The 21,786-nt window shown below is 43.9% G+C and overlaps 1 protein-coding gene across 1 annotated transcript in view; it reads left to right on the top strand.

Annotated features, from left to right (window-relative positions):
- The window catches only part of dysf (dysferlin, limb girdle muscular dystrophy 2B (autosomal recessive)), a gene marked incomplete at both ends in the record, with an annotated part of 86,336 nt that overhangs the window by 61,454 nt on the left and 3,096 nt on the right, over positions 1–21,786 (top strand). Inside the window, 10 exons of the mRNA XM_079215611.1 lie at positions 5,998–6,126; positions 6,565–6,720; positions 6,804–6,895; positions 9,142–9,312; positions 9,420–9,562; positions 13,370–13,509; positions 13,639–13,727; positions 14,101–14,196; positions 14,287–14,428; positions 19,568–19,667. Coding sequence (XP_079071737.1) covers positions 5,998–6,126; positions 6,565–6,720; positions 6,804–6,895; positions 9,142–9,312; positions 9,420–9,562; positions 13,370–13,509; positions 13,639–13,727; positions 14,101–14,196; positions 14,287–14,428; positions 19,568–19,667 — 1,258 coding nt within the window. The remainder of the gene's footprint in view (positions 1–5,997; positions 6,127–6,564; positions 6,721–6,803; positions 6,896–9,141; positions 9,313–9,419; positions 9,563–13,369; positions 13,510–13,638; positions 13,728–14,100; positions 14,197–14,286; positions 14,429–19,567; positions 19,668–21,786) is intronic.

Genomic DNA, 21,786 nt, shown 5'->3' with positions numbered 1-21,786 from the left:
ATTTTCATTCATTGTTCTTTTCACGTATTTATTTGTTCTTTTCATTTACATACTCCAGTCTATATTAAGCAATAAGTGCTTCTACCGCTTTTCTAATAATTTGATCATTCATTGTCTCGGGAAAGAATAAAGAGAAATTAATATTGTGTGTGTGTGTTTGGTAAAAAACAACGTTGGAGAAAAAAAGCATTGGCAGAAGATGGAGACAGTGTAGCCCTTTGTTCCATTTTCTCACAATTTGTTGCTCTAAACTTTACCATTTAAATCACATTTTTGCGCTCCTGCCAGTTCCCCTCCGTCCTCCCAGTCCTCCCATTCTTCCCAGTCCCCCTCTCTTCTCATGCCCCGTCCTCCGTGACATTCTGACCGTTTTTTCCGAACAACCCCGATGACTCATCCGCGTTGAATTCTCCCCGGGATCGCGGTGGCGGCGGGACGGCTTCTGGAGGAACGGGGCCGCTCTCCGAGCGTTGGCGGGTCCGAGACGAGGGATCGCGTCAGCCGTCTGCATTTTTTAGGTTTTGCCTCCTTTCAGAGTCCGCCGCGGTTTACCCAAACCAAACCCGCCCCCCTGAGCCCGGCCGCCATCGCCCACGCTCTCCTCAACCCTTACCCCGATTCTCTCGGCCCCGAACGTCGACCTTTTTCCTCCGGCGGGACTCAAAGCACACGTCAGTCTTCTTGTCTGATGCCCAAACAAATGACTAATCATGTCAGGATTCGGTCTGCTTTTATTTATTTTTATCGCTTTGAAATGAGACCTCTAACCTCTCCCTTGAAAGCCATTTCACATCCGTGCAGCCGCTTCAAGTCGGCCATTTCTCTTCCTTCATGGGGCTTTTGGCTGCTTTTGCAGCTGTGATATCAGTCCTCTGGATGGATCCTCGCATTCATGTGATGCAAAGAGCGTGAAAGCAATATTTAGCTTTATGGAAGATTAATGGCACAGTGAGTAGGGTGTGTTAGTTAGCCATAGATTCCCTCTCGTTTTGGAACAGGCCTTCGTTTTTTCGGCGCCATTTTTGTAGCTTCCTCTTGGGTAACGATCTGGCACCTACGTTTTTAGTTGAGGTCGACGCCCAGAAACATCCCGAACTCAGTAAAATAAGAAAAGGAAAACTTCTAGTGGCTCATGAGTGATAATTGAGAATACTTGAGTCTAAATATTCTTTTTTTTTGCCTTTATTGCACTTTCCGACGAATGTTGGAAGCATCAGTGAAATAAATAGCCGACATATCGTAAAGGTATTCTGAAATGCTCCTCTGAGTGGCAGAAATGTTGCCGCATATCCTCTTGTGTCTTTTTCTTCTAATGAAAACCTTTAAAACATGGCTCGAACTAAAGAGAACAATAACTGCTTTCCCGACAGTCGTTGACCCTTGAACGTCTCTTTCCATTTTTCAAGCCTATTAAATGGGTTCACCCCCGCCGATGGAAACACATCTAAGTCGCCTTTGAGTTTTTTTTTGTGTGTGCGACATTTCAAAACAACTTTGCTCAAACTTCACCCGACAGCCGGATGGAAACTAAAGCGGAAAAAGACCCAATGAGCCGCTGGTTCCGTCGCGGCTTTGCCTCACTTTCACCCTCTCCTCACTCCGACTCTGTGCCAGCGCCTCCTTTTCTATTTACTCCCTCCCTCCTCTCTCCTCCTGTTGCTCTCTTTCCTTTGACAACCCCATTCAGTCAGATCTGCTACTGTCCCGGGGAAGTGAGCCACTGTTTCCAGCCTTTCCATCCCCCCTTTACCTTCCTCTCACCCCGCCGCCTCCTTCCTCCTTCGCCCTCCTCTGGGTTGCTACCGTCGGCCGAGGTGCACTTTCCAGCCTGGCTTTGACCCGAGGTGAACCCTCACTACTTAAATAAATCCTCACCTTTCCTCTCGGCCTCGGCCTTTTCGGCGCCGCCGCGCAGCCTCCTCTGTTGCATCATCGCCCGAGCACTTTGGTCTGGCGCCATCACGGAGGTCCTCTAGAAAATGAGCTGTGGAAATGAGCACGCAATTAACTCCTTTAACTTGATCTTTTGAGAGTAACTTAATCCACTAAATCAACTCTCTGAGCAGGTAAATCATTTGCAGATTTACTCTGTTTTACTATTGATTCTGGTTCAAAGGGAACCAGAATCATCACCGCAGAAGGTCTTTTGTTTTAATGCTGAAGAAAAACACGCAAAAAAACATTTTCCTTTGGTTTGCATCAGAGAGAAGAAACAGAAACCTCTTGGTGGATTAGAAAAGGGCTTTTCAAAGTCAGGCAAAATAGAATGAACATAGCCCCCTATATGTGTATGCATACATACATACATACATACGCAGTTCCTGTTTGCAGCGTCCCCATTGATGTACAGACAACTATTCATAGATGAGCTCTATACTGAAGAAGACTTATCTAAGGAGTGCCTTTTTGTGGCTTTATTGCTGTTTTATTCGGGATAGACATGAACGTAGTAGATGACCTTGCAGAGGCGAATTTCCCCAAGGGTATCAATAAAGAATACTTTCTTTTCTTTCTTTCATGTCAGTGTGTTCAGATTGGACTGAGTGGCGTTTTAAAGTACCTCCATCGGCTGCTGCTGTACTCAGAAGTTATCTGAAGTTAGAATCTATTCAACGCAAGTCTCTACCTTCAGTAAAGTCTCTGTCATCGGCTCCCTCCTTTAGTAATCCTTGTTTTGGGTTTTTATTTTCATCTGCCACAAAGGACGCTGCTGTGTCCGTCCTTGTTATGACTCGGTTCACCTCTCGCTCCCTTCCTTTTCACCTCCTCCCTCCTCTCCCCTTCCTCCCTTGATGCTGGGTTTGGTGCGGGAGGATTGTGTGTTTGTTGTAGTCCAGTGAGCCAGTGTTTCCAGACTCGCTCTTTCATTTGCATCATCCCGGCTTTCTGACCTCCTCAAACTCGGCTTCACCTTCACACAAATAGCAAATCACCAATTTGTCTTTGAATGGGAGTAGTGTGGGCGAGGAAGTGATCGAAGACAGAAAGAAAAGACCCGATGGGCAACCAGGAGGTGATACAAATCTTTAGTTTTGCCGGTTATGGTTCGAATATTGAGCTGATTTCTGTCTTCACTAAAAGGCCGATTTGTGGGCAACAGCTCAACATGGAGAAAAAGACACAACCCCTTTCCATTTTCACACCTTTGAGATTAAAAACCTTCGTGCATTAAGAGATAATGAACCGTGTCTGCAGCTCCAGGCGTCCTTACTGTTTTCAAAAGATTTTGCAGGGTTGACGTGTTATTGTCGGCTAACAGGAAGTTAGCATCACGCTGCTTCCCTTGGACAAAAAGCCAATGAGGACAGTCCGTTAGATTTGGGGTTATTGCAGAAAAAAAGCTCTGTGGCAAATAAACGAGATATTCCTCAAAAATGAAAAAAAAACACTTTAAGGACTTTTGGCAGTCTAATTTAGCTTCTAGTTAGCGACTGCTTTTTTTAAGACTTCGAAATACACAGAAGGGTATTACTGATGTATTTTATGTCGTAGAACAAAACGTTGACATGTTTCTGGGGGTCTTTGTGACTTTAAAGGGTAGATGTATTTGAATACGTTTCTGTATCGTATATCCAGCCTAAACCCCGGCTCTGAACCCTCTCCCTTGGTACTGGGTTTGGTGCTCGAGTAGTGAAATGAACCGCTGTTTCCAGGCCTCTCTTTCGTTTACATCATCCCCCTCATCACTCTCTCTCTCGTTCCTCCCCCTCCATCATCACCCTGCTTTTTCAACTCTTTCACCCCATCTCCGCCCAAGCCTCAGACCTTGTATACCCTTCATTCCTCTCATCTAACCAGCCCTCTTTGTTTAATTAGATGTTACAGCAGATTGAAGATGAACAGACAGTATCTGTGCACAACTTTCAAAAACCTCAAATTGTACATCATATAGGACTTTTTTTTTTTTTTTTGCTCTGCAAAATTTTGTTTTCAATTCAAAGTATTTTATTTGGCCCAAAAAGAGCATTTCAAGGCAAGCAAGCCTGCAAATAGAAGTACACAAGGATTAACAGCAGTGTGCAGTCCATAGCTGTCCATCAATGCCCACAAACCAGTCGGTTTCTATGTGGTTGTTTCACATCTCTTTGTCCTCATTTTTGTTAGTTTGCAGTAGTATTGTGGATGTTCTTGAACGTTTTGTCTCTATTTAGCTTGTTTGCAGTCAATGTGCATATATTTTTAGCAATTTTACATTTTGCATTCTATCTCTTTGTAGACATTTTGGGTCATTTTGGAAGTTGTTTTGTGTCCGTTACATCTAATTCTAATCCCTTTAAAACTCCTTATGCTAATTTTCTGGTTGTTTTGCGCCTCTTTATGGTCAATTAGGTCATTTAGTGATAATGTGTATGTCATTTTGTCCATTTACGTCCATTTTAGTTCTTTTGCGTTTCTTTGTGATTCTTTTGCATCCATGTTTTGTCATTTTGGATCTATTTGAATTAGACGTTTTACAGTTGTAGTTGTTTGGGTATGTTTTTGGTACCTTGGAGCCTCTATTTTAGTAGTTTTGCATCTCTTGTGGTCATTTACTGTTTGTTTTGTGTTTCTTTGTCGTCACGTTCAGTGGTTTGTAGTTGTTTTATGTTCGTTTTGGGTCTTTTAGAGCCTCATTGTGATCGTTTTGGGTCCTTAAGAGGCTTGTTGTGATTGTTTTGGATCCTTAGAGCCTCGTTGTGATCGTTTCGGATCAGTAGAGCCTCATTGTGATCGTTTTGGGTCCTTGAGAGCCTCGTTGTGATCGTTTTGGGTCCTTGAGAGTCTCGTTGTGATCGTTTTGGGTCCTTAGAGCCCCATTGTGATATTTTGGATACTTGAGAGCCTCGTTGTGATCGTTTTGGGTCCTTAGAGCCTCGTTGTGATCGTTTTGGATCTTTAGAGCCTCATTGTGATCGTTTTGGATCCTTAGAGCCTCGTTGTGATCGTTTCGGATCAGTAGAGCCTCATTGTGATCGTTTTGGGTCCTTGAGAGCCTCGTTGTGATCGTTTTGGGTCCTTGAGAGTCTCGTTGTGATCGTTTTGGGTCCTTAGAGCCCCATTGTGATCATTTTGGATACTTGAGAGCCTCGTTGTGATCGTTTTGGGTCCTTAGAGCCTCGTTGCGATCGTTTTGGATCCTTAGAGCCTCATTGTGATCGTTTTGGGTCCTCAGAGCCTCATTGTGATCGTTTTGGGTCCTTGAGAGCCTCGTTGTGATCGTTTTGGGTTGTTGAGAGTCTCGTTGTGATCGTTTTGGGTCCTTAGAGCCCCATTGTGATCATTTTGGATACTTGAGAGCCTCGTTGTGATCGTTTTGGGTCCTTAGAGCCCCATTGTGATCATTTTGGATACTTGAGAGCCTCGTTGTGATTGTTTTGAGTCCTTTAGAGCCTCGTTGTGATCGTGAAGTCAGCCCCCGGTAGGCCCGATCAGTAATCCATTCATGCTGGAGTGAACCACTGTTTCCAGCTCGCTCTCTCAGGGTTCTCCTTTTCAGCGACTGCCATTCTTCCGTGATGGGAACAGAATGGGGGAAAGTGTGTGTGACTGATGTAGACAAACATCACTAATGATAACAGATGGATCATTTTGGGCTTCTGACACATGGACGTCCCTGCCCAGATGTAGTACGTACAGTACACATGTGTGACTGTAACGTGCTGTTGAGCAGCTCTTGGCTCCAATACCACTGGCATTACACCAATGTCCTCAGCTAGGGTGCTATTTCCTTCGCTTCTCATCCTCCTTCCCTTTCCCTCATCCTTCCTTATCTCCTCAACCCCTTTTCTCTTCTTACATTCCTTCCACCGTCCTCTCATCTTTCTTTTTGTTTTCCTTTCTCCCCCCACTCTCTGTTCTCATCTCATCTCCCCTCATTGACCCCATCTCTATCTCTCTCCAATGTCTCGTTCTTTTCTCTTTTTTGCACTCCTTCCATCCCTCTCTCCTCTTGTTATTTGAGTGTCTGGTTGAACAACACTGCCAACACATGTAAACCCCTCTCCTCCTCTTCCTCAGGTGTATGGTCAGGAGTTGGAAAAGGTTGAGGGTTTTGAAGGCCTCACGGATTTCTGTCAGACTTTCAAGCTGCAAAGAGGAAAGACTCAGGAGGAAGGAGACGATCCTTCAGTGGTGGGAGAGTTCAAGGTAAAAAAAAGTTCAATTTCTGTTACAATTACATTACGTTGCCTAAATATCGTGCATGAGTATTTGCTGGTTCTATCCTGTCCTGTACATTCAAGTCACATCAAATGTCACAAATGTGAATGGGCCATATTTGAATTGCACATGTGCGTCGACATGTGCGTAGTGCTAGATGTGTGGCGGGGCGTCTTCAAAGCGCACCTGCTATTATCAAGTGCAAAAGCTCCGAGTCACATCACTGGTCTCGTAGCGCCGAAACTGCTCAGCCAATCACATTGAAGCAAAACGACGACGACTCAACAACTTCCCCCTGACGTTGCGTCGTCGTCTGAATGATGCTGAGAAATGAACATGCCACAACTCTGCAGCCAAATGCAGATACAAACTGTTTTTTTTTAAAGAGCAAAGGTGATGTTTAATTTCCCCTCGTACCATAACCAGGGTATGTTCAAGATCTACACACTGCCGGACGACCCCGCCGACCCCATGCCTCCCAGACAGTTCAGAAAGCTTCCTCCCAACGGCATCGAGGATTGTTTGGTCCGAGTCTACGTCGTCCAGGCCCAAGGGCTGCAGCCCAAAGACACCAATGGGAAGGTGAGAAACGATTTGATCCGATTATCATGAAAATTAAGTGGATGAGAGAACAAATGAGTAAACAGAAAGTTCTGTGTTTCCAGTGTGACCCCTACGTGAAGATCACTTTGGGGAAAAAGACCATCAACGACCATGAAAACTACCTCCCCTGCACACTGGACCCTGTCTTTGGAAAGTATGTGACGTCCCTTAAAGTTCTCACTTTTCTCTGACTCTTAATGTGTTAAAGCTGCATTCTCTCTACTGCCCACCAGGGGGCGACTCCTCTGGTTGTATAGAAGTCAATGCTTCATGTGTTAAAGCTGCATTCTCTCTACTTTCCACCAGGGGGCGACTCCTCTGGTTGGATAGAAGTCTATGCTTCATGTGTTAAAGCTGTATTCTCTCTACTTTCCACCAGGGGGCGACTCCTCTGGTTGTATAGAAGTATATGCTTCATGTGTTAAAGCTGCATTCTCTCTACTGTCCACCAGGGGGCGACTCATATGGTTGTATAGAAGTATATGTTTCATGTGTTAAAGCTGCATTCTCTCTACTTTCCACCAGGGGACGACTCCTCTGTGTGTATAGAAGTATATGCTTCATGTGTTAAAGCTGCATTCTCTCTACTGTCCACCAGGGGGCGACTCCTCTGGTTGTATAGAAGTATATGCTTCATGTGTTAAAGCTGTATTCTCTCTCCTACTCACCAGGGGGAGACTCCTCTGGTTGTATAGAAGTATATGCTTCATGTGTTAAAGCTGCATTATCTCTACTGACCACCAGGGGGTGACTCCTCTGGTTGTATAGAAGTCTATGCTTCATGTGTTAAAGCTGCATTATCTCTACTGACCACCAGGGGGTGACTCCTCTGGTTGTATAGAAGTCTATGCTTCATGTGTTTCTCTTTACATCTTGTACAAATGAAATCTGTGATGTGGTTCTCGCCTCCACTTCAGCAAAAACCTTTGAGAAACACATGTATTTTGGAATACCCAACATGTACATTTAGTCACAGGTTTTGACTGCATTTTTTTTACGTTGTTTTACGTTGTTAATTTAAGGCCTTCCTCCTTTCAGTCTATAGTGACCCAAAGAAAACCACCTGTTACTTTGCAGCTGTTCGGCTTCCCGCTCCGTTTATCCGCCGTATGATTGCGGTTATAGTTGGAGACTTTGCAAACAGAACGTCAAACTGCTACACTGGAGGAACTCTCTTCTATCCTGATGGAACAAGGGAAATGAGGGATGGATGTGTTCTTTCCAGCCCAAACGCATTACTCAGATTAAAACTAAGGCAATCGTTTCCATGAAGACATCACATACTGTGCAGTGAGAGCATGATTGAGTTCAGCAGGTTGACAGATTTATCTGCTGCTCTTTAAATATTTTAGTCACTGTCTGACCACTGTTCCCCCTCAGACTCCTATTTGTGTCGTTCTCTTTCTTTTCACATCAGTAGGGGTCGCTACACACACACCGATCCCAGTGTCGGCACAGAGGGCAGAGCCAAAACGGTCCTCTATGATCAGATGAACAATCAGTGCGGCTCTTGATACTACTGACATGACATTTTGTGTACCTTTTATTAAACGTCAATGACGCTTTGTTGAAGTTCAATCATCAGAGTTCAGACATAAAGCTGACGACTGAGTTGACATTAACCTTTTTGAAAACAGAGTTCTCCCTCATTGCACTCTTTGGTCACATCCCCAAAACTTCTTGTCACGTCACAAAATGTCCCGTCGAGTCACATTGCTTGAATTAATTAAACAAGGCACTTTTGGCCGTCGCCATCTTGTTTTTTCCCCCAACCAGAAGCGAGACAAGAGGATGAAGCTCAGTACAACCGAAACTGAAGTTTTATTTTTTAAATAACTCAACATCATGAATTTAAAACACTATGTGAAAAGGTTAAAGTTCAAAGAGGAAAACACAGACTCCCAGACCAGAGAACACAATGGTAGCAACCTGTCAATCACAAGGTAGCCCCGCCCTAAAGTATACTCTGCTTTATGGTCTAGCAATTGAAACCATACACTCATGTTTATGTCTTTTTTTTATTATTATGGGTTGCTTTAACTATGTTTTAACTATGTTTTTATTTGTTTTACTATATATTGGCTCTGTGGAGTTTCTTTTGAAAGAAAAGTGTGTTTAAAAATGCAATTTATTATTATTATTATTATTATTTATGTTTCCAATGTTTACTGAGGTAATAAATCAAGTGATAAGTCAGTTTCTCATCGACTTCTATACAATCTGACTGCTTTTTTGTTGTTGCAACCATTACAGAGAATGCAAGTTTAAGGCACTTCACTATTGGCTTCACTTTTCACGCCACAAATTAGAAATGAGCAAAACCAATAATAACATCACGCCACATCACATCCTGTCAGGACCCATGAAAGCCTAAACCGTCCCGCCTCTCTTCCCCTCCAGGATGTTCGAGCTCCCCTGCTCCCTCCCGCTGGACAAGGACCTCCGGGTGATGGTGTACGACCACGACATGCTGACCAAAGACGAGAAGATCGGAGAGACGGTGATCGACCTGGAGAACCGCTTCCTGTCCAGATACGGAGCCATGTGTGGCCTGCCGCGGTCCTACTGCGTGTGAGATTTACAATTGTCTTCAATTACCACTGTAAAAGCAAAAATAAACCTTTTCCTGCCCCTCTCTCTCTCTAACCCTCTCTCCCTCTATGTCTCTCGCCCATTAGCTCGGGGGTGAACCAGTGGCGGGACCAGATGACACCCAGGCAGCTGCTGTGCAGAGTGTGTGAGCGCCGGAACCTGAGGAAGCCGGTCTACCACGACGACGTGGTCCACTTCAGAGGAGTCCGGTACACCGCTGCAGACCTGGGTGAGACGCAAGCATAACCAAGCATAACCAAGCATAACCAACATAACCAACATAACCAACATAACCAACCGTCACCTATTAAGACTTCAAAAGGCACAACAAATGATTTCCCCAAATGAAGCTCCAGGGTTGTGCAGAGACAGAAACATTCTGTGTGTGAGCGAAAGTACGTCAGGATTCCTCCCAATGCGCCTCTTCTTCTTCATCTGTTTTATTACCAACATTCTTCTTCTTCTTCTTCTTCTTCTTCTTCTTCTTCTTCTTCTTCTTCTTCTTCTTCTTCTTCTTCTTCTTCTTCCTCTTCTTCTTACTCTTCTTCTTTACCTCCAACATTTGACTACTTCTTCCTCTTTCTCCTCCTTTTCTTCTTCTTCTTCTTCTTCTGCATCATCTCCATCTTCTTCTTCTTTACCTCCAACATTTGACTACTTCTTCTTCTTCTTCTTTACCTCCAACATTTGACTACTTCTTCCTCTTTCTCCTCCTTTTCTTCTTCTTCTTCTTCTTCTTCTTCTTCTTCTTCTTCTTCTTCTTCTTCTTCTTCTTCTTCTGCATCTTCTCCATCTTCTTCTTCTTTACCTCCACCATTTGACTACTTCTTCCTCTTTCTCCTCCTTTTCTTCTTCTTCTTCTTCTTCTGCATCTTCTCCATCTTCTTCTTCTTTACCTCCAACATTTGAATACTTCTTCTTCCTCTTCTTCTTTACCTCCAACATGTGACTACTTCTTCCTCTTTCTCCTCCTTTTCTTCTTCTTCTTCTTCTTCTTCTTCTTCTTCTTCTTCTTCTTCTTCTTCTTCTTCTTCTTCTTCTTCTTCTGCATCTTCTCCATCTTCTTCTTCTTTACCTCCACCATTTGACTACTTCTTCTTTTTTACCTCCAACATTTGACTACTTCTTCTTCTTCTTCTTCCTCTTCTTTTTTACCTCCAACATTTGACTACTTCTTCCTCTTTCTCCTCCTTTTCTTCTTCTTCTTCTGCATCTTCTCCATCTTCTTTTTCTTTACCTCCAACAATTGACTACTTCTTCTTCTTCTTTTCTTCTTCCTCTTCTTCTGTTTCTTTAACAGTTGACTGCTTCTTTCTATTTCTCCTCTCTTCTTCTTCTTCTTCTTCTTCTTCTTCTTCTTCTTCTTCTTCTTCTTCTTCTTCTTCATCTACAGTGTGCGTGCGTGTGTGTGTGTGTGTGTGTGTGTGTGTGTGTGTGTGTGTGTGTGTGTGTGTGTGTGTGTGTGTGTTGAGAGAGTCAGAGAGAGTGAAAGGCTGGGAAGCTAGCAGGGTAGTAGTTTGATTACACACACACACACACACACACACACACACACACACACACACCCTTCAGTTCATTATTGATTGACTCCATCAGACCTTCCACCATAAAAGAAATATGGAAATACACATGTTTATATCATCCATGTTCAGTACATTCACAGCAAATAAATCACTCGTCACTGAACTCCACCCATCGCTTCTCTTTCGCTCAGCATCTAGACGGCTTTACGCTTCCCTTTCCTTCACTTCATCCTTCCTTTCTCTCTCTTCTTATTGATATTGGAAGTCACTTTTTTGGGGATTCACATGATCGTTGTATTGATTTTGCGTATATAAGTAATATATTTGCAATTAATTAACCTGGATCTGCCTTTCTCCATCCCGCTCCTCCGTTTCCTTCCCTCCTTTCCTTTCTGAACCTGCTTCTCTCCTCTTTCCTTTCTTCCTTATTTCTTCCCACATTTCTCTTTCCTGTTTTCCTTCCATATTCCCCCCTGTCTTCTCATTTGTCTCCACATCCTTCATTCTCCTCTTATTGTCTTCATGTCCTCATTTCCTCTCTGAACCTGCTTCTCTCCTCTTTCCTTCCTTTCCTTCTTTCCTCTATTGTTGCTTCTCCTCTCCCTTACACTTCCTAAGTCCTTTTCTCTCTTCTTCTCTTCTATTTTCACTCCATCTTCACCCCATCGCATCTCTTCAAGTCTTTATCGACCTCCACCCGTCCTCATCCTCTCCTCTGTTACTACAACTGTAGAACTTGGGAGAGGATGAGGGGAGGAAAGGAGAGGAGGAAAGGAGAGGAGGAAAGGAGGGGAGGGAAGGAGGATATAGAGGGAGGGAAGGGGAGTTAAACCACAGGACCACCTGAAGAGCGGAGCGATGAGATAAATATTCAAGATTCATTTTCACCCTTACACACACACACACACACACACACACACACACACACACACACACACACACAGACACACAGACAGACACACAGATACACAGACACACACACAGACACACACACAAACACACAGACACACACACACACACACACACACACACACATGTTCCATGGCTGCTGCGATGAAGGTCATGGTTGTCGTTTTGGTGATTTATGGTACAACTGTGTGTGTGTGTGTGTGTGTGTGTGTGTGTGTGTGTGTGTGTGTGTGTGTGTGTGTGTGTCCGAGCCAACGTCAACATCGTGGTCGCCTCTCGGTTAGCGAGGAGCGCCGGCCGCGTTCTCTTTCCACAGTTGCCGCGGTTACCGTGCGTCAGCCTGCTGTCCGTCAAAAGCGGTTGCTAATTGGCCGAGAGGCCGCGCTCCTCTTCCTCTCCGTCGCTTTCTACCTCGTTCCCTTCTTTCTCTGTGGGGGTCATTCTCCACTCCGCTCTTTCTTACTTTTTCTTTTGGTCTCCTGCGTTCTTCTCTCCTTCCTCCTCTCCTCACTCCTCTTTCCTATCACTTCCTTTTTCTTCTCTCCTTCCCTCGCTTTGCTCCCTTTGCCCTCCACATTTTGGTTTCCTTCTCTTCACTACTCGTCACTCTCGTTCCCACCTTTTTCTCAACCTCTTTTTTTTACCTTCCTCTCTTCTCTCCTTATTTATTAATTTCTGCTCTTTTCCCTTTTTCCTCTTTTGGAGTTTAATCAACTTTCCACACTTCTGTTTCCTCTTATCTCTCACCTTGTCAAGTTTCCTTGTTTCATCTTCTCCTTCCCTTCTTTCCCTTCTTTCTCCTCTTGCCTCATCTCCTCTACTCGTCCGTCTCCTTTCATCTCTTCCTTCATTTCCTTTCCTGTTCTCTCCTCTCTTCCTTTGTCTCCTCCCGCCGAGGAACAAGACGACAAATACTTATTGTCACCTCGCTTCCTCTCCTCAGTCTTTCCTTCCTCTCTTCCCCTACACCTTGGTCTTCTCCTCTCCTAGTCTTTTCTTCCTCTCCTCCACTCTTTTGTCTCCATGTCTCATCCTCAGTCTTTTTGTCCTCTCCTCCTTCGTCTCCTCCTCCCCTCTCCTCTCCTTATTTGTCCCCTTGCTTCCTCTCCTCAGTCTTTCCTTCCTCTCCACCTTGGTCTTCTCCCCTCTAATCTCCCCTCTTCTAGTCTTTTCCTTCTTTGTCTCCTCCTCTCCTCTCCTTATTTGTCCCCTTACTTCCTCTCCTCCCCTCCTTCTTCGTCTCCTCCCTGGTCCTTCGTCCCCTCCTCCCTCCCTCACCTTCTCTATCTCCTCTCCTCAGTCCTCTCCTCTCGGAGGCGAGGTGACTCTGAGTTTACAGCCATAAACCTTTGACGTTAGTCGGATGTTTTGGTTGGAAGCGCCGCATATTTTCCTCCTTCATTTGTGAAGCAGAGACCAATGAACATCTCAGAGCGTATGAATAATGAATAATGAATAATTCCTCTGTGAACCGCTCTCCTCCCAGTCCGCCCAGTGTCCTGTGTTTCCATTCTCCACTCGGAGACAGCCATTTAAAGAGCGCTGTGGCCTTAAACCTCCATCTGTGTATGTGTGTGTGTGTGTGTGTGTGTGTGTGTGTGTAGAAGACAAAAACATGTCCAAACGGCACCTCGGCCCATTGAAGGAGCGACTGTCCCTCCTCATCTTGAGGAAGCTGGGTTTTGTACCCGAACATGTGGAGACCAGACCGCTATACAGCCCCCTGCAGCCGGACATAGAGCAGGTACACACACACACACACACACACACACACACACACACTCACACTGTCGAGCTACGTCTCTAACTTCTCTTCCGGTTGCTCCTCGTCCGTTGTCCGTCTTCTGATTGGTCCGTTGGCGCTGTCCGTCAGGGCCGGCTGATGATGTGGGTGGACCTGTTCCCCAAATCCCTGGGACCCCCCGGAGCCCCGTTCAACGTCACGCCGCGCAGGGCCAAGAAGTATGGAGCGCACACCCTAAGACACGCCCACACTGATCAATCAGCCAATCAGGGAATCAGTCAGTTAGTCAGTCAATCAATCAATTAGTTAATCGCTCAGTAAGTCAGTCAATAAATCAGTGCATACATTATTTGGTGAGATGGTCTGTCAATCAAGATGTCAATCAGTTAGTCAGGTGGTCTGTCAATCAATCAATCCACGAATTACCGGTGGGCGGGGCTTAATCAGTCTTTTACTGTCTTGCAAATCCTGTCAAATCATGTGGTCCTCCATGTAATAATGACATCGTTCAAACACACTGTAATCAATGCACCGGTGCATTGATTACAGTGTGTTTGAACGATGTCATCAATATGTCTTGTTGTGGTTCAGGTTCTTCCTGCGTTGCATCATCTGGAACACCAGCGACGTCATCCTGGACGACGTCAGCGTCAGCGGGGAGAAGATGAGCGACATCTACGTCAAAAGGTGACACCCGATCAGCCGCTTCGTCATTTCGTTTCCTTTTTTGAGTTCGATAAATTACAATGTTTTCGTGAAACCCTTCCCCCCCACCAGCTGGCTCGACGGCCACGAACACACGCGGCAGAAGACCGACGTCCACTACCGCTCTCTGGGCGGAGAGGGAAACTTCAACTTCCGCTTCCTGTTCCCGTTCCACTACCTGCCTGCCGAGCAGCTCTGCGTCGTCGACAGGAAGGTGAGAGAGAACACAACGTGGAAGTTGATTAATATGAATATTGAGGAGCTTGAGTTTTTATATATGTACCCTTTCACACACACATCCTCACTAGAGCACATCCGCCGCTGAAAATAGTCCCCGACAGATTTGCTATTTCTTCCTGTTTGAGTAACGTTTGATAAAAACTACGATGACCTGCTGTTTTAGGGAATGTTTCTTTGTTATATAACACCGGCTACATACCTAGTGTTATTCCTAATACGTCCACTGTATCCTTCTTCTTTCCTGTGGGTTTATTTAACCCGGTTGGAACTGATTATTCCCCCCGGCGTCTTCGACTAATCTGCATTGCTCCCTGCAATTAACAAGAATAATGAAGGGATTTTTTTTTTTTTACAAGAATGAGAAACTGTGAATCAGATGTTTCTGCTGAATCTCTGAGACTCAACAGAAACATCCAGTGAAGCGCGCTGGAATAACACGGCGCCCGAAAGCTGGAGCAGCGGCGCGGCCGTCATGTGCTTTGCTTGGCGCGCACGCCGGCCGCAGCCGACATGTTTACGACGGCGTGCGCTCGCTCGAAGTGCCGTTCTCAATCAAAAGGACGAGAGGGAGTTTTTAAATTATTATTATATGTAAATATATATATATATTTGAACTGTGCTGGATGGAGAGCTCTCACACCAAAACACAGCTGGAGCCAGAAATTGAGTTCATGAAGCCAGAAACCTCAGCGGCTGGTGATAGAATCACTGAGTCATCGTGATCGGCATCGACACAGCTCAGAAAACCTGTCAATTTTTCATAATACACACACACACATTATATATATATAACAAGTTCAAAAGTTTGGGGTCACCCAGACACATTTTCAGTTTCTTCGCAATTTCTCTCATGGAATAGTCTTCATTTCTAAGAACAAGAACAGACTGGCGAGTTTCACATGAAAGTTTTCTTTTTCTGTCCATTTTTATAGTATAATGAAACCCACACATGTGATGCTCCAGATACTCAACTAGCTCAAAGGAAGGCCAGTTGTAAAGCTTCTCACACCAGCATAACTGTTTAAGATGTGCTAACATAATTGCACAAGGGTTTTCTAATCATCCATTAGTCTTCTATGTGATGAGCAAACACAATGTACCATTAGAACGCTGAGTGATAGCTACTGGAAACGGGCCTCTACATGCCTATGTAGATATTATATAAAAGACCAGACGTTTCCACCTAGAATAGTCATTTACCACATTGACAATGTAGAATGTATTCCTGATTAATTTAATGTTATCTTCATTGAAAAAAACTGTGCTTTTCTTTGAAAAATAAGGACATTTCTAAGTGACCCCAAACTTTTGAACGGTAGTGTGTATGTATCCCCATACACTTTGTGCAAACAATAAGCTGATGCATGCACTTGTCCTCCACCGCCTGAGTACATAAGTGCATTGATTATTTTGGGCGTGAGAGTGAACCAAACAGAAAAGCTGCAGGTTGTTAAATCAAAACACTGAGCTCCAAGATGTGAGAAAGAACAAAAAGCTCCATAGAGTTGATCTATTGTTAATTTAAAAACGCTGACTGTAGCCGGTTTAAAGTCCAATAAACAAGACGTATAGTCCACGTGCCAAAATAAGAAGTCCTTATTCATCCAAAGGAAAAACATGGAATCAGTCCTTAAAGGGCCGGTGTGTAGCATTTCCCGAAGGATCTGTAATATTTATAACTATGTTTTAATTGTTTTAGCTGAGAACATCTACATAGGGAGCGGGTCCTCTTCATGCAATGTTGCACCGCCATGTTTCTACAGTAGCCTAGAAGGGACAAACCCAACACTGAGAGAGAGCCTTTCTTACTTTAAGAAGGCCGCTGCAGCTTGAGCCACGGAAATGTAGAGCTAGCTTTAATCACAGGCCTCGTATCACTAAAGATGAACAAAATATGTAACTTTACTCTCAATTTCAGTTGCGAATAATTCAAGAAAACATTCTCACATTTTTAAACTTGTTTTAAATTCACATTTGTAATGTTTTCATGATATATGTGTTACTGGGATTGAGACAAATATATTTTATTATACAACCATCAAACAACGCCACAAATAACCTGAGAGAATAATAATATGTTTAAAAGACTAAGATTTTCTTCTGATTGCTAGTATGCAATCAAACGTTATACAAGTTAGCTGTGTCAATAATATTAATACTTAATATAATAATAATAATACTTCATACTTAATAGAGCTCATGTGAAGAGAGAGGGAGGAAGTGAGGGAAAAGACTGAACAAGACTCTGTACTTAAAGCAGTCTGGCAACAAAAAGGAAGTTGATTGATGCTGTTAGATACACACACACACACACACACACACACTCGTTGACAGCGTCCCACCCCTGCATTTGACAGCTGTGGAGTGATAACTTAACGTACTTAGACAGTCTGGATAAAGTCAGACACACACACACACGCGCACACACACACGCACACAGGGTGTAGTGTGTTTACTCTCAGTGTTTGTGTGTGTTGTTATGAAGTGTGAGAGCATGATGTGGATTTAGACTCTGATTTAGAGAGTGAGTGTGAAGTCATAACAGGCAGAGAGGAGTCATTGAAACATAAAGACACGGAGAGCAAATATCAGATGCATCGTTGAGCGAAACATTACACTGTGTTCGCTCCACTTAGTCATATTTGAGCATCACGGTCACAAGAAGATCAGGAGAGACTGAGGTCAAGTTTTCGGGTTTATCCAAAGGAACCCATAACAGAGTCTTTTGTGTTGTTTCACTTGATTTGTCACCTGAAGTTGCAATACTTCCAGCTGTGGCTCAGCATGCAACGTCTGTCACATTACAGGTCCGTCACATCTCTATTAAACAATATATCAGAGGCTCACATCGGAGTCAGTGTGTATTGTGCAGAAGTGCTTCAATAAATGATGATTGTGATGTTTCACTGCATTCACTTGCTCTTCTGTGTCAACAACAAAATGTGTGTTTCATTCAAGGCACCAAACTATAGATCTGTCAATCACCTAGAATCAGTACCGTAACGTGACACTGTAACGTGACACCGTAACATTGACATCGTCACGTTGACACCGTAACGTTGACATCTTAATGCGACATCTTAATGTGACATCTTAACGCAACATTGTAACGCAACATTGTAACGCAACATCGTAACGCAACATCGTAACATTGACACCGTAACATTGACATCGTAACGCAACATCATAATGCAACATCGTAGTGTTGACATTGTAACGTTGACACTGTAACGCAACATCGTAACGCAACATCGTAACGCAACATCGTAACGCAACATCGTAACGCAACATCGTAACGCAACATCGTAACGCAACATCGCAACGCTCCATCGTAACGCAACATCGCAATGCAACATCGTAACGCAATATCGTAACGCTGACATCGTAATGTTGACATTGTAACGTTGACATTGTAACGTTGACATCGTAACGTTGACATCGTAACGTTGACATCGTAACGTTGACATCGTAACGTTGACATCGTAACGCAACATCTTATGGCAACATCTTAATGTTGACATCGTAACGTTGACATCGTAACGTTGACATCGTAACGTTGACATCGTAACGTTGACATCGCAACGTTGACATCGCAACGTTGACATCGCAACGTTGACATCGTAACGTTGACATCGTAACGTTGACATCGTAACGTTGACATCGCAACGTTGACATCGCAACGTTGACATCGCAACGTTGACATCGTAACGTTGACATCGTAGCGTTGACATCGTAACGTTGACATCGCAACGTTGACATCGTAACGCAACATCGTAACGCAACATCGTAACGCAACACCGTAACGCAACATCGTAACGCAACATCGTAACGCAACATCGTAGCGCAACATGTTGTAACGCAACATTGTAATTAGCGTAAACCAGCCTTAGCGGACTTTCTTTCGTAGCGTTGACATCATGAGGATAAAAAACACAATGAAGAAGCGTAAAGACAATGTTTACTTTTGGTTTTAAACCTGTGCTTGTTTGAGTCTTTGCTTTGAGACACTAACACCCGGTGTCTAAAGAACTGAGCCAAAGCACACAGTGTGATTTCACCTGGGCCTATGAAGCCCCGCCCACTCCCAGACGGCCCGACACAAAAGAAAATGTGTGAGAGGAGAGGTCTCCACAGATCCAGGATCAGATCCAGTGAGACCCCCTAAACTCTAACCCTTGAAGTGGTTTTGAGAACCTGATCCGGATGCCTCCTGGACACGACTCGGACAGGAAATCAGCATGTGGAACGCAAAACTGTTTCTTGAGCAGCGAGGCTGTAAAAAAGCAAAGAAAACTCTCTCTCCCCACTTTAAATCGATCATCACCTGTCACCGGTTGAGTTGTGAAGTTGGCAACGCCGGCTTTTAGTTCGCGGAAAATCTCTCTCACCTCGAGTGTTTTCAGGAACGTTACAGTGACGTATTCACATTCGGGGACCAATATGTATTTCAGGTGTGAAAAGCCATACATGTATCTATTTTTTTCTTTCATCAACACAACAACAGCCAAAGTGTCACACACACACAGATAGAAAAGAGCGAGTGAGGGAATGGAAAGAGGAGTGAAGTCCATTAGCACAAAGGTGAGACTGGATCAGATACTGTCTGGCAGTTTAGTGTGAATTTACCAGAGGCGATAATAGAGGTATAACACACACACACACACACACACACACACACACACAGACGAATGTGTGTGCGTGTGTGCGTGTGTGTGTGTGTGTGTGTGTGTGTGTGTGTGTGTGTGTGTGTGTGTGTGTGTGTGTGTGGTGATGTGGTGAGAGATGTGTCGATGGAGTGAAAGCATCCTCCCGTCGCGTCTCTCTTCTTCTGTCTCGTCACCCGGCTCACTTTTATTTAAAGATTTTATTACAATCTGTCATTATTTATTCGTTTCTATTAGTTTTTGTATGTGTGGTGAAGGTTTGAAGACATAATAAAAAAGAGTATAAAGTCATTGAGAAACCTTTTATCTGCAGAACATTGAAGTAACATTAAACTTGAGCTCATATGCTGTACAGATCGTAACGCCCTTTGTATTTAATATTGACGAGATGATGATGAAATATAATTAAACTCATCACATCAGGATGTTCTCTCTGTGTGTGTCTGCAGGAACATTTCTGGAGTCTGGATAAAGCCGAGACTAAAGTGGCTCCGAAACTGACCATCCAGATCTGGGACAACGACAAGTTCTCCTTCGACGACTACCTCGGTAACACACTGTGTGTGTGTGTGTGTGTGTGTGTGTGTGTGTGTGTGTGTACACTAATGATGTATAATTCCTGGACCTTAAAACAAAGTAGAGAAAACCATATTTCTAACCACATTTCCTCTTATATTTAGCTTTAAATGCCACTTTTCATGATACACAAACACACATATAATGTATTTATACACATTTATTCACAGTTTAACCTTTAATTATAACCTGGGTTCTGTGCTTTCATTTCCTCGTCACGTTCAGAACAAACAGAAGAGCTCCAGGTGCATCGCCCTCTTAAAAACCTTTTTGGTTGTACATACACACTTGACTCATTTTAAACCGTTTTTTCTTCCCCACTTTTCTGGCCGATCCTCTGGTCGGTAAATCCATCCCGGCCGCACGTGCGTACACTACTGCGATAACATTTATCTTTAGAATTAACGCTCTTCCATTTCCACTGTGTTGGCACATTTCAGCGAGAGGAAGGGCGGACGTTTTTTTCTTCTTTTTTTTCGCTCAAGCTGTCAAAATTCTGCCGCTGGAGGAGGAGGAATCCAGATCTCTTCCTGTCTGCCACCATCTCGCTCCACTGCTTCTTTTTGGAGTTTATTCACCTCGTACCCTCATGCGGCCGCCTCAAAGCATTTCCTCCATTCCTGCCTGTCTCCGGCTCGTCAGCGCGGACCGCCGCCCGTTAAATCTGCGAGGGTCAAGACGCGAGCCGGTTGTTTTCCTGCTGCCACACTATCAAGCTCTCTGGAAAAACACTTCCAGTGGACATCCAGTCTCCCCTCGGCCGTCCATCAAGCCGCAATCCCTCCGTACTTAATGTCAGCGAGGATCAAAACGCCGCTAACTAGCCTTTCACCGCAGGATCGGCCATCATTCACTCACAACGCACTCCGTCATTAGCCGGGGAGGAAAGCTGGCGTCCTTAAGTGAGATCCATCTTTCAAACTGCTGGAGCTTAAGACGTGTTTCCTAAAAGCATCATTCTTTAACCTGCAAACTACTGGCGACTACTGTTGGGCATTAAGAACCTCTTCGTCAAAAAGTAGATTGTTTGACTTAAATCAATGTCAGATTTTCCACCGTATTATTTCATTAAAGCTCTCGCATCCACAGTCCGTCCAAATGTGATGCATTCCATGTTTGTTTGGAAGAAATAGAATGAAGCCCTGAAGGCAACCAATTACACTGTTGAAGTGTATGAGCCATGGAGGTCCACTCTAGAACCTAAAATACTCTATTTATGTTTATTACGTGAGATGTTTTGGGGCCCTTTTACACAGAAATTGGTCATAAAGCGTCTCTTTTTTCTATAAATTAAACTAAAGCGATAAACAAGGAATGACTGAATGACTGGTTTGGGTTTTTAAGAGTTTATATCGTTGCCTTCTTTACCAGCTGTTGGTTTTATCCGTTGATGTTGATTTACACGTATTACACAAACTGCTCCATGTCCGCGTCCGTTGCGTCTTTAATGCAGTAAGAAACCATCTTGCAACAGGATCACGTCCTCATCCATCTTTCCACCTGCTCTTGATTTTGATCTCGACACCGTCGACGGACAAAATCAACATATCAAGTCAATATAAGTCAATTTAAGTAATTTTTTCATGTTTATGACACTATTCCACAATACATATGAACATAAACCACAAGTATGACTCGAAGGAGGTCGAGAGTGACTTGGAGAAGCACCCCGAGTTTTGAAAATATGACTTTTCATTGTGATAGCATGAAGCTACACAGGATTAGCAGACAGTTTTGGAGTCCTTAAAGCCTACTAAATCCACCAATCTGCTGAGAAACCAACCTTCGCCACTTATGTCCTGCAAAGATAAATAAAGATGTACTTACTTATGGCTGAAATAAGATTGATCAGGCCTTGTTTGGATTCCTTAGCTTCCTCTCAGCCTGCAGCACACAGCGAGTGAAGCGAAGACCGTTCAGGGACCAGGCAGGGTGTGGGAACTTTCAGCGTTGGCCGAGTTAAACATACTTAACTCCACTCAATCAAACCCAAACTTTGCACATATACTCCTAAGATATTGAGCTATGTCATGTATTAAATTCTGAATTCATTAAAATAGTTACGATGTAAATAAACAACTTAAATCCTTTT

This window comes from Taurulus bubalis, assembly GCF_910589615.1.
Source record: "Taurulus bubalis genome assembly, chromosome: 3".
NCBI lineage: Eukaryota > Metazoa > Chordata > Actinopteri > Perciformes > Cottidae > Taurulus > Taurulus bubalis.
Note: the sequence above shows the minus strand (reverse complement) of the source record. Positions and strands in the feature narration are given on the sequence as shown.